General features: G+C 39.7%; 1 protein-coding gene across 4 annotated transcripts in view; it reads right to left on the bottom strand.

Moving 5' to 3' along the window:
• The window catches only part of MAP7D2 (MAP7 domain containing 2), an 82,309-nt gene that overhangs the window by 27,086 nt on the left and 41,959 nt on the right, over nucleotides 1-13,264 (bottom strand). For 3 of the 4 annotated variants that reach the window (XM_058829254.1, XM_058829255.1, XM_058829257.1), the window contains exons 2-3: nucleotides 9,506-9,583; nucleotides 6,109-6,272 (exon numbers count right to left, since the gene is read on the bottom strand). In XM_058829254.1, the coding sequence (XP_058685237.1) occupies nucleotides 6,109-6,272; nucleotides 9,506-9,583 (242 nt within the window). Of the gene's footprint in view, nucleotides 1-6,108; nucleotides 6,273-7,850; nucleotides 7,885-9,505; nucleotides 9,584-13,264 lie in introns of all 4 variants that reach the window. The other variant, XM_058829256.1, reaches the window with a different exon arrangement.

The following is a 13,264-nucleotide window of genomic DNA, read 5'->3' as shown; positions in this document are numbered from 1 at the left end:
ACCTCCACTGAGTTTAATTCCCACCTCCTCCTTCTGCTAGTTTCTCAGTGATTTATTGTTGTGGCAATGATCCCTAAACCTTTTCTTTTCCTCCTTTCAAGCAGATAAAATGTGGTTCTTCCCCACCCACAATTCCATCATCTAACAGCTTCTTCCTTTCCTCCTCCCAGTATCTCATTCGCATCTGGCAACCTCCTCACCCTCACATTTCAGCAGCCCAACCCCTGCTGTCTCCTCTTGCTGCCTCCAGCTCCTGCCCCAGCCAGTTTTAGTCTTTTGATCCTATTAGTACTTTTGGTGCTATTCCTTACTACCTTTGCTATGTATGTCCTTTCGGTCTAGTATAAAACTCCTACTCTTATCCACATCAAACTGGATCCTGCAGGCTTCTGTGATTATATCATACCCATTTTGATTTTTATCAATGCCCTGCTCTATCTCCAACATCGTTTGGCAGTTCAGATAAATTGTGTGGCAATCCCTTCATACATCTCTTGGCCAGATTACTTTCTCTTACTGATTAATGTCTTTGGTCTGGCTTCCCTGAGGTATTTTACCAAAAAATTTCAGTCTTTGTTCAAGTGTGTTTCCCTTCAGGCTCTGCACTGCTGGTGAGGCAGCTGCCTCTGATGGAGCTCCTTCAGCACATCAGACCCTATGGGGCACCTCCAGTAATCTCCATACTTTTATACAAGTACCTGTAAACTTTGTCTTACCTTCCTAGGCTTCTGACCCTCATCATTGACTTTCTGCATTGCCAGATGTCCCCTCATTATCCTCTGGTTACCTACAATATACTTTTGCCTCTTCCACATCTTTGAAGAATCTCTTTTACTACTATGACTTGCACTAATTTATTTCCCAGCTCATTTTTTTCCACCTCATCCAAACCTGCTACCAGCTATCCATCAGTACCAACAGCAAGCCACTACTTTTAAATCTTTAAGCTCTCTTCTAATTTTATTACAAATCACTTGTGCTATAAAATATTCTATCATCCTCTATACAAAGAATGAAAAGAGGAAATTCTTGCATTCTCTATCATTCGTAGCTCTCCTGTCCCTGTTACCTTTTGGCCAGGTGACCCACCCTGCTGTTACAATTTCTGCTGCTGTCTCCAGGAAGACGATCTTTCAGTCCTGTTGTGAGCTCACGGTCTATCAGGTAACACCATTCAAAGACCACTGAGAGCAGGCAGCTGCTTCCCTGCCCTCCCTCCCCCACTTCATCCCCCTCCTCTGTCTACTCAGTGCCATCAGTGTCCAGGCAGGCATGAAAATAAGAGCTCTGCCTCTTTCCTTCTCCCTACAGAGTAAATGAGGGAAGCATCACAAGGCTCAAGCCTCTTCTGCAAGAGCACAGAAACCCCCCACAGCCCTGAATACCCCATTTGCTTCTTGTACACACCCTGCCTGTGAAAAGGAAACAATCTGCCATTCTCTGGAATCTTAAGTCAGTCTACTTTAGCTTGGTACAATCTTTTTTTCCCTCTTACTATTTGATACAGTTTCACATCTAAATCCTGCATATGCAGGCTTTGCATTACAAGTTCATGCTTTTTTACTTCTAACTTCCCACCTCTCTAGCTTAATTCTGTTTGAATCCCTTTTCTTAGTCTTTTCAAACCTCACATATTTCATCTCCAGTTCTTCTCTGCAGTGTGCTTCTTTTCACCACTTTCTTCTGCTATGCAGCTTGCCCCAGTCTTTCTTTTTACACTCCCATTTCTTTCTTATTAAAGCATACTCTTACAGAGAACCTTTCTTCTTTTTTTTCTTTCCATTTGTAATGGATATTGTTATTCACAAATCAAAAAAGATAAGATTAAAGCAGTCATGTTTCAATTATTTCTGTTTGCTGTCTTGTTTGGGGGTTTTAACAATGCTTGAAATAAGCAATATTGTATACTCTGCAAATCACAAAATACAATTACACCACCATCATATTGTTTCAAGTATAAAATGCATGCTGAAATAGATTAAAGAAATTAAATGACTTTTCATACACATCTGAAAGCCCATGCTACCCACAATCTGAGGTTGATGTCTTCCATTACATTATTTGGAGAGGATCATTCACTTTTATTTGCAAAGAGCCTTTCATTAGAGTCCTATAGAATATAATTACTAAAACTCACAAAACCTCTGCAGATATAGGTTAGATAAAGAACAATATGAAGGCTGCTTTTCACAAAGAAAGAATAGTTATTTAAAAACATTTTAAGCTGGCACAAAACTGAAAAGCCAAAGAAAATAATAAGACATAAGCAAGCACAGCATAAACAGCTCATACATTAATAATTTGTTCCATGACAAAAACTAAACCACAAGACAAAGCTTTCCTTCATCAGCATATGTGGAAAACCCTTCCAGTCTATGTTACAGACGAAGACTGATCTTATTTGGGAACTCTAACAGCTACAAATAGAGGAAACAATATCTGCTCTCAAGATATAATGAGTTTTCACACAAAAAACCCTATAATGCACAAGCACTGCATGTAGGTTAAACTAAAAATGAATAAAATCATAAGAGAGAGCCATCTACTGCTAGCATCTAAAATATAAATTACTTTCCAAAATCCAGTTACTCATGCAAGCTTTCCTCAGCCTGAGCAATAGAATAAGCACTTGTACCATTTGAATTAAAAACGAACAAAAGTCTGCCCCTCAAAACTCAGTCAAATTACTCATTTTCTCACAACTAATTTTTACCCTTTTCTCTGTGTAAAATATAACATAGATGTGAAAACACAGAAAAAATAATGTTTCAAGTATTATGACTTCAAATAATTTGTGCAAGTAATTCTAAACCAATGCCCTTATACATATAAGACAAAGATCTGAAAGAGCCCTAAACCATCTCTTCCTCCTCACTTTATATATGGCACTGTATGCAAGTAGCTCAGTTTCCTGACATTATCAGTTGGCTTCATCTTTGGAGTGCAGTACAGTAAATAATTAAAGTTAAAACAACTTGAGAGCTTTTCACTCTCTTGTGTCTAAGCACATACTTTTTACATATGTAACAAATAGTGCACACACACCAAAACAATCTCTTCCCAATAACCTGTGTTCAGGCAGACATCTATTTACAAGGTATTTCCAAGACACATGGAAGTTCAAGACAGGAAAAGGGGAAAAAGCTATTTCAACTGCAAATGGACTAGCTTTACTTTTGTTCAGTTCCCTATTAAAAGAAATTTATAAATCACTTCTGTTGAACAACACACTGCTTTGCTCAAGGCTCAAGGACTGCTTTTACTAAAAGTAGTGGGCAGCTTTAAAAGTAATACAAAGGGAAGGGCAGCGGTACTCAAGACCTCTGTAGATAAGAAAGATGCAGTCAATGTAGACAATGTAATTTCTAAACATTATTTATTCAGTTCCTTCTGAAGAATCTGACATTTCCACTGTACACTGCAACAAGCTCCAGCTGCCCCAAAGAACTCTGACAGAATACTTCAATTCCTACCAAGAGAGACTTTAGAACCACCATCTTTTATCTGGCATTGTAGGGGGGGAAAAGCAAGCAAAATAATTGAATTTTAGCCACCTCTTTAAGAAGTCCTTGGCAAGCACAACAGTCAAGCAGAGGATGCTCTGATATAGGAGCCAACAAATCCCCACCAGTTTGTTAAGATCTATTCCTCCCAAACTCTTTCAGATGCAACAATATTTTGCAGAGATTTATATAACCTCTTCCTATCACAAATGTGCACAACTTTCTGCTCTGTTAATAAACAGGGAAAAATAACTCTGAGAAAACATAAAGGACAACCAGTAAGGCAGAGAGCAAGGAAGAAAATCTCTAGTTGTCATTTCAGACACCCAATGACCAAGTAAAATATGTACTCCAGTCCCCAGCCAATGTAAACTGGTGTTAAAAGGAGAAACACTGAGATGATGCTGCAGTACACACTGGCTCACTGGCCAGGGCACACAAACCCCCACACCCCAGGTGGGGGAAATGCATGTTCAAAGCTCTTCCAGTAAAGATGGTCTTAAATGGCCAAAATTACTCAGAAGCAGTGAGTAACTGGCAATGCCCAGGGAGCTGCAAGTTCATCACCATCCTTACTCAGACCTCCACTGTTATTATGCACACAGAGTTTGAGATTAAAAATCATCACAAGAGCAAATGCTGGGGAAGGTGGGGCTAGACTAGCAGATCCTTTAGTAGAATTCAAACAGAATCTAAGGAATGAGGGACAAGGAACTGTGAAGGGAAACTAGAAGGTGATGATGTCTCCTATTCCCACTTTCCCTCTTCTCTCACCCTGTTCTATAGATTGTTCCCCTGTGCACCCTCTTCTTCAGAGGCTGCTGGACTTTTTCCTCCCACAGATTTAATCCATCCCCAAACAAGAAAGCATCCTCTCCTGTCCTCCTGCCCACATAGCCTTCTCTCAGGCTCCTCAGCCTTGGGGAGGAGAAGGGAGAAAAGAAAGGGAAAGAATCCAGACCCAGACTTGCTTTAGCTTCCAAAAAAGGCTTTGGACACTTCAAGCATAAAAGACTGGCCTGGTGAGCAGAACTAGGAGTGGTACTCACATTATGGCCAAACACTTGGAATCAGCCTCTCCCTCACCAATACAGAAGTCTGCTCTCACATGTGCCATGTCTTGGCGAGCTGGAACAGGCTTGCTGACACTCAGGGAAAGCATCCCAGTGTGCTCAGCCTCTTATGCCCATCTCTGGGGAAGTGCAGGAGGCTGCTACAGGAGATGGGGTTGGCCCCCACTAAACAGACGCTTTGGGTCTGACCTGTCACAGCCTCTCACATCCAACAACTCTGCTCTCATTTTTTCAGCAAAAGCAAACCATGAATGCAGGGAAAGCTGGCAGATAGTCGCTCTTCCTACACCTCTCTGCCTTTCTGTCCTGCTCTGCTGAAAATTTTGAGGACAGGGTTTTGGACATTTTTGTACTTGTCTGCTCCCCTTACAAGCCTCACAAACAGAATCCATTTTGCTTAGCTGCAGAAGGTTATTACAGTAGGAAATTCTGGGGAAGGAGCACATGACTTCAATGCTGTCACCACAAGGGAAAGACCTCCTACCCTTTTTTTCTGCTTTTTCACATTTTTCTTAAAAGAATTTGAAACAAACCACATGATGAAATATTTTAAAATTAATTCTCAGCCATTATATAGAAGCCACAGTAAGTATGTTAAAACTGAATGATGAATGACAGGATACAATCTTCTCTTCAAGGGAAATGGAAAATCAAACAAAAAATTCAGTGAACAGATACATGTTATTCTGAAATCACACAGAAGTGTTTCACCTGTTTTGCAAAGTTACTTTGATGAAAGGATAGGGAACAGACAAAAGAAGGTTAAGAACTGTGGATTTCTAAAGCTTTTTTAATCTAGGAATTGGGGAAATTTTTTTTGCTTCTTTTTTTTTTTAAATATTGCCCCCTTTTCCAAAAGTCATGAATTCTTTACCAGTTACAGCAGTTAGCAGTGTTAGTGTTCTCTACATAATGTCATGCAGAGATATACACACATACCCTGCAATCAGAGAGCTGTAGCAGAAATTGGACTCACTAGAGCAAAAAAGGAACCTTAAATGATCTCAGCAGGGAGCATAAGAGAGAAAGGGCATGAAGATGCTTAAAAATATGTGATTCTGTTTAATGTTAGAATGTGAAAACAGCCTAGATTCTTCACTGCTTTAAGTACAAATTTCTGAGTTTGTGTCACTGAGGAAAAATGGAAGAACACATTTTCACAAACATTATTTCTGTTTCATGGACAGTAAACAGAACAGTATGAAAAATCTTTCCCCTTTTTGTAAACACTTATCTTTAAAGACTTCCCTCCAGAAAGGTGGTGCTTTATATTTGACAATCAGAGTCCCAGATATGTTAGTAATAGTAGATGACTATTCCAGGAGATCAGACAAAAAATTAAAATTGTTTTGGAAAGTGCTTTTGATGTATAGTGGTAGACTACCCACTGTAGTGGGTAGCTGTGGTGATGTGGTTTGCAGTTCCTGCAGTCATTGTTCATGTCTCTAGTCCTGCCCCCACCCCCAACCACTTAATGCATGTCAATATTCAGCCATGTTTAATGCTGCCATACATCTCCCAGTAGACCTCACCTCCTCCTCTTTAAGCTTTTGTCTCCGCTTTTCTTCAACAGCTGCTCTCTTCTGTTCCTCTCTCTGCCTCTGTTCCTCCAGTCTTCTCCATCTCTCCTCCATTTGCTTTTCATATTGAAGTTTTGCTCTTCTCTCCTTCTCCAGAATCTGCTGCTCCCTAGCAGCTTGTGCAGAGAAAAAGGTGCATTTCACTTCATGCAAATTTTCTTTAAAATCACCAAAATTATTTGGTAACATGAAACAATAGTGTAAAACAACAAATACAAGTACACAGGGTTTTAGTCCACTAAGGTTAAAAATATAGTGCACAGAAGTGGTGAAATGATTAGTAAATCTAAGTTATTTTCTCAATAAATATAGGAAAGCCATTGTACACAAGGTACCAGTTTGCACTACTTACTTATGTAAAAACAGTGTACAGAACAGTTTAGCAAATTTTTTTCTAATGTTTCAAGTCCCTCTGAAGCTTAAAGCCAAATTATTTTTTCAGACATACTGTTCCTAGTAAGTTTTGAAGGAAATCAGCTGTATATGTTGAAGCAAAAGCCCTTGGGACTTCTTTAAAACTATGCTTCTTGTTATGGAGCTGCCTTTAAAATAGACACATGTAAAAAATATATGCTAAGTTTTCTATGAAGTTTTGAATATACATCTTTCAGCTCATTATTTGGTCCTACATCTTTACCCAACTTCTGCCTCTTTACATGGAAAAAAAATTACTTCTGTTACTGAGATTTTGCCCAGCTGTTTATTCCAACTGGAGCAATGATCTTCATGGGACATTACCTTGATGTTTCAGAAACTCAGACTGCAACAATATATACTGGACTGTTGCTTCAGGTGTACACAGAAGAAGTAGCAGGAATTAATGTGGCAAATTGAGAGGAAAAATCCATTTCCCATGCAAGTGTAATCCATAAAAAGGGAGGAAAGAGGAGCTCAGTAAGCATGCCTATATACATACAAGCCTGTAGTGTCACATACCAACACACATACAGCCAATATCAAAGAAGAAATATTGCCAGGCTAAGAATTTAAAAGTCAGGGAAAGCCAGAATTACCACTGTTTATACAAGAGCTAATCCTTCTTCCTATTCATTTATTCAGACGATTCTTCAGATCCTCTTTCCTTCTGCAGCACATCATCACCCATCTAACTCTCTCATATTATCTTCCCATCATTCCTAGGCTCATGCCCAGTCATCCCATATGCCTCTTCTCAGATCAGCCTTTTCCCCTCAGTCTCCAGGCTCTTTAACCACAGCTGTGACTTTCCTTCCCTCTTAGGCCCACTCCACCCTCATTCCCCTGGGTGAAAGCTGGAGTCCTCCCAAAACCCAGATCCTTTTCCAACATTCCATTTATTTCCCTTGAATACAGAATCTTTCTACAGTACTTCTTCCTCAAATCCAGCCTGCTTTCCAGAACACCTCCTAGCTTATCCTTGCTAGAAATACAATTGATGTTGTCTTCCCCTTTTGTCTTACGAAAATCCACTCATCCTCCCCACTCAAGACAGGGCAGTATGAGGGGCATGTCAGTGATGCAGCGAACTTGGATGAAATGCATGAAGTTCAGACTTGTCAATAGAAAAAGTTACCTCAGAGACAGTGGATAACAAGTGACCAGGCATTAATTATTCCAACTACTAGCCACATCTGGTAGAGCAGGTGAAAAAAGCATGCTGGAATTTATAAAAACCAAAATTAAAGTGAAGTGTCCAGAGATTGTGCTAAGATTACCTTCTGAGTAAGTAGGTGAAACCTGGGACTGATTCTGGACAGAGAAGTAAACAATTCTGTCATCATGGACACACATACAATTCTTCTTGCTTAATTCAGGGATGCTAAATCACTGATTGTTTGAAGTTTTGGCTTGGGTGAAAAAGTAACTTCATATTGCTACATAGTACCTGCTGACTGCTTAAGGATTTGACATTTGGGGGAACACACTGCTTTTTTCTGAACTTCTCAAAGAAAATTCTCACAGTCAAACTGTGACCAAAATCCAATGCTCCCCATTACAGAAACGGTCTTAACCATGAAGAAATATGTTTCCAGGTGGCATATATGATGTCTGAGAGAAAACTGCAGACACCACCTTCCAAATCTCCCCTGGGCCAACCATTCCCAAAATCTCCAGGTTTCAGTTTCCTTTTTATCTCTTCTGCTCCAAGTTGTTTCCAATCTAATCATCCTATCACTTTCTTGGGAACCAGAAAAGAAGGGATAATCAGAAGAAACAAAGAGACAGCCTACCCTGAGCATACCTGGAAGACAAGTAAGTCCCAGACAAACAGAAGCTCAGGCAAGATTAAGTACTAAAGAGCAGCAGATTTTCACCAGAACTACCAAAAGGAATCATGCTGACCAAGCCCATGGTAATGAAAAATGTCAAGCCACTGGTCTCAAGTCCCAGATTTGCAAAGAAATGGTCAACAGTTTGTTTATTTAATACAAGAAAAGCAGTATTTTCCTATAATTCTTTTTTATACTTGTTTAGTTGACATATATATTTTCTCAAAATATATGCTAATCTTAAATTTTACAAAAATCATAAAACACTGACAATTCCTTCTGCTAGGTATTGTCAGGTAATCTCTATGAGCAATGCTACTAACCTTTCTAATCATTACAATAAGGAAAAGTGAAGTTAACACTTTTTTATATACAGAGAGAGATATAGGAAGCCCAAACCAATGTTGAACAGGTAATTTCATTTGTATATATATATGTATTTATGAATGAATACACAGACACATACATATGCATATTTTAATTGTGTACACACTCATTCTCCTTAAATACAAATTTATACTTTTTACATATATAATTCTCTCAACATTTTCCTGTTCATATTAATAGATTAAAAATAACTGATTGTTTTAAACAAAAGCTGAAATCATTGCTTATGTTATTCAGGAACTGAGTAATGTTTTTTATCATTCTCCTGAAAGATTAACCATTTTACAACTTACAGAAAAGTACACGCTTTAATGCTGTACGTAACAACTCTATTATATATTCCAATACAGCTAAAACCAAACAGATTAAAATTGAGGCTGCTTTACCAAATCATCCTGCATATTATTCTGAGTACTATTCAAGGCTTGTTTGGTATTTCCACAAACCAGGATGATAATATGTTTATCTTGAACATAAACCTATATTCAAAGCCCACAAATCAAAGAAGAAAGTCAACTTGTAAATATAAAATATTAAATATTTGACTGGAAATTCAGAAAGATTGATTATTTTTTATAACTTAAGTTAAAAGAAGTGATAAAGACTAGGAATAGACTGAACAAGATTAAAAATTCAGAACACAAAAAAAGCTATGTTAGTTAGGCCTATCAAAACGTATATATAAATAATACATACACCTCCTGCCAACTTACCAAGGTATTTCTCCCTTTCTTCTCTTCTTTCCTTTGCCAGTCTTTGTCTTTCATCAGTTTTTAGAAATCCATCAATAGCTGAAGGCAGAGGGAGGGGAAAAAAAAAAGCCTTAAAAAGCTGTTAGCAAAACTAAAGAAGGATCCAAAAGAAATTAAAAGAATCCATCAAAAAGAAATCATAACTACTGCATTTAACAACCCAAATAACAAAACCAATTTTGCTCTTGTATGTGTGCTCTTGTATAACGAGCTGGGATTTGGGTACCTCTTGAGCACAGTCTCCCACCTACTGCGGAACTCCAAGCACGGTTCCTCAGTGTAAATGCCTGACTCCTCTTCTCAGAGCAAACAAGCATGCTGTTAGTGCTTGTTTCAAAACTTGAAACTTCCTTGGGAAAAGCCATAAGGATGCGATCAACATGCATTTATCTTTGTTAATAACCTCATTTTAAATTTTTTGGCTAGAAAGAAAAAGGTAGCTCAGAAAAGCAGTAAGCAGCTATGTGGAGTTGCAGCCTTCATATTTATGGCTGACCACAGCCCCCCAGTTCCCTTGCTTGCTCAGCTCATTTCCACAACCAGCAATTACTGCTGGAAGAGACTACAGAAGCAGCAGCCCTCTTTACCAGGCAGGAAACACTTTGTTTCCTCCTGGAGTTGGTATCTAAAAGTAGGACACTTATTTGGGAGGAGGTTGCCTAAGGATGTTTTGTACCCGGATCCAGACACCCCAGTTCTTTGCACAGCATGAGCAGCTGAAAAGCCCAATTTAAGGAGGCAGGAAGGCAGAGTGTGACACACCAGGTGCCTTGGGTCACCTGCCTGCATGCCCTGGAATAAGCACCAAAGGGACCTAAGATGGACTTTCTGCAACAGCAGGAGTAAGGCCACCAACAAGTGTCTTGACAGACCATCTGGGGGATGGCATCCCCTTAAAACAGCTGACAGGGCCTCCAGCGCCCTCTCTTCCCAGGATCTCCTGAGGTCTGAGCAGTGCTGCAGTGCAAACAGGCATGGTGTCTCACAGTACAGTTTACATCATTTGCAATCATAATCTGGGCTCCCTATGGACTTACTGAATTCTAATTAAGTCCCCCTTCCTTTTGCTCTAAGAACTGCACTTGTCAATTTTATCAGATAAATACGAATGGAAAATTATATAGATTGTAACCAAAACTACCTTCCTGAAAAGTCACACTTGCAGGTTCCTTTCCAAAGGCATCCTGTCTGTGGGAGCAAGGAGTTTGCATAGGAAGTACCTTTCTATAAAATACACAGCTCTGTAGGAAGGCTGAGAGCCAGCCTCGGTGGCCCCTGGTGTCTGGTGACAAAGGTAGGGTCTCAGCTGTCCCTCATTACAATAACAGCTTGCTTCTTCCCCAAGCAGTACCTTCAAAGACCATCTCTAATCCTCCTCAGCACACACAGACTGCGACTACCTGAAGGCAGCCAGGCTCCTGGAAAAATGTGATTATAGCTCCCAGCTGGTTAATTACAACTAAATTTGTGGGTCAAAACATATTTATTTATTTATTACCAAAGACTCATCCTACTTCCACACTAGCCCACTTGTTTGCTCACCTGGCTGACATTTATTTTCAGATTTGACAAGAAAGAAGGAGACAAGAGGTGGCAGCTCAGTAAAGCAAAAATGGCAAAGGTTTGCAACTGCTTTGAAGGAGCCTGCAACAAGTAGCCAAGAAGATGAATCAGCATAGGTATTTTACAGCTCCAATGGAAAAGTTTTTCAGTGGTCTTGAAGTCAAACAAACATGAAGCCTACAACTCAGGCTAGAGGCAGCAGAGGGATGTGAAATCCAGATGGATCGAGAGCCCAAAGATGGAAGACTGAGCTTAGGAACAAGGAGGCTGGAGAAAGGGAAAGAAACAAGCGGAGGCAGGAGTTAAGGTCTTCTGTGGCAAAGGATTTAACTCAAATGGAGAGGTGGAACCTAAAGTACAGAAATTAGAATGGGGATAAATGGAGAGATGGACAGGAACAGCAAGAGAGATCATGTCCATGAACTATGTTCACAAAATCCTGCACTGACTTCCATCACTCTCCTGGCTTACAATAACTGTCTCAGAAACCTACCAGCAAAAATATCTCCCATTATGCCTACCAATAAAATCACTGCTAACTCATCTCTACTTCAATTGCTTCACAAACACAACTGGTAGAAGTGGATCCAAAAGCCTTGCTCACAATCCCATTGCTATCCAAAGTTGATGCACAATTTTTCAGGTTGGTTTTCTCAAGCACTTGAATATCTCAACCCAACTCAGAAAATACTAAAAGATGATCAAGGCTGTAACATCACATATTTAAGAAACGAGAATGTATCCAAATTGAAACAACCTGTACCATCTTTATTTTGCCTGCTCTTACATATACATTACATTTTTTCCTTTTAGGTCCCTTTGCTAATTCATGCAATGCATAAGAGTTGAACCAAGTTCAAAGTTATTAGTGCTTCTTGCTTCATTTCTTTCTGAAACTGAAAAGTAGACAGAGCTATACCTGAAGGCTTCTTTGGAGAACAGCACTCCACACTTGGCTATGTCACAAGTGAAACTACAAATACATGGAATTACTGTTCATTGCATATACAATACACCAACATGAAAAAAACCAAAACCAAAAAAATTAAAAAAAAACAGTGGAGGAAAACTGCATTCTAACACATACAGGCATCAAACACAAGATGGCAAGAGTAGCATTAAAATAGCACAGGCATCCTCAATGTTGACATTTAACTCAAACACTTGACTTTGCAAATCAGCAGGCCTGCCAAAAATCAGAAACCTGCTTGCGTTCAGAAAGTAAACACAGTTTTGAAGGACAGAATAATCGGTCCCTGGGTGATAGCTTGTACCTTGGGATGATTTTCAAAAGCCAAAACTACCATAATTTATGCACCTTCATATAACATTATACATGCAGTGGGCACAGCAGTTACCTGTGGCAAGGAGTTTCATTAATGACAGAAATTCAAATTCCTTTTGGCAGACTGCAAGCAGCAAGCTGGCACAGGTAACCACCCCGGGAATGGTGTAAGGGCTTCCTTGTCCCGTAACAGGGAATTGCCAGCAGAGGGCAGGAGAAGCTCTGAATGAACAACAAAACCCCGCGGTGAAATCGCTCTCACTGAGCCGTGACCTCGGGTTAAATCTGTATACGCAGCTTTATCCTGAGCCTTCCTCATATTTACAGCTAAGCCTCTGATCCCTCACTTAGAGAGGCACGGAACAGCTAACAACATGTTTAAGAGTCAGGACGTAAATGCAGGCTGGTTGTTCTTCTGCCAACCAGAGTAATGAATACAAGGGGATACTGGCAGAAAAGTCCCTAATAAACGTTTATTCCCGGGCTTGAAGAGGAATAAGGAAACTGCTCAAATAATAACATCAAAGATTTTACTCTCAGGAAATGCACATATACAAATTGCTTCTACTTCTTACTCTATCTCCCAACCCTCCCTGAAAGTCTCCTTTGCACTGAGTCCCCACTATCAGAGGCATGCACTTAGGCACTGGGCTAATTCCCTGAGATTGTGCCTCATTGTTTTGATTGAGGAGGGCCAGCTGTTCATCTGGGACTTTGTTACAATGAGCATTTCTAAAGAAAAAGACCATAACGTAAAACCAGTCAATGTCAGCAGCAGACCTGCAGCAATATGTAACAGCTAATGCTGCAGGATTCCTTCAATACTTCAATATTACTGGAAAATAAATATTCACAGAAGTAAAACCCAACAC

This window comes from Poecile atricapillus, chromosome 1 (assembly GCF_030490865.1).
Source record: "Poecile atricapillus isolate bPoeAtr1 chromosome 1, bPoeAtr1.hap1, whole genome shotgun sequence".
Lineage (NCBI taxonomy): Eukaryota > Metazoa > Chordata > Aves > Passeriformes > Paridae > Poecile > Poecile atricapillus.
The sequence above is the reverse complement of the archived record's forward strand: the minus strand, read 5'-3'. Positions and strand labels throughout refer to the sequence as shown.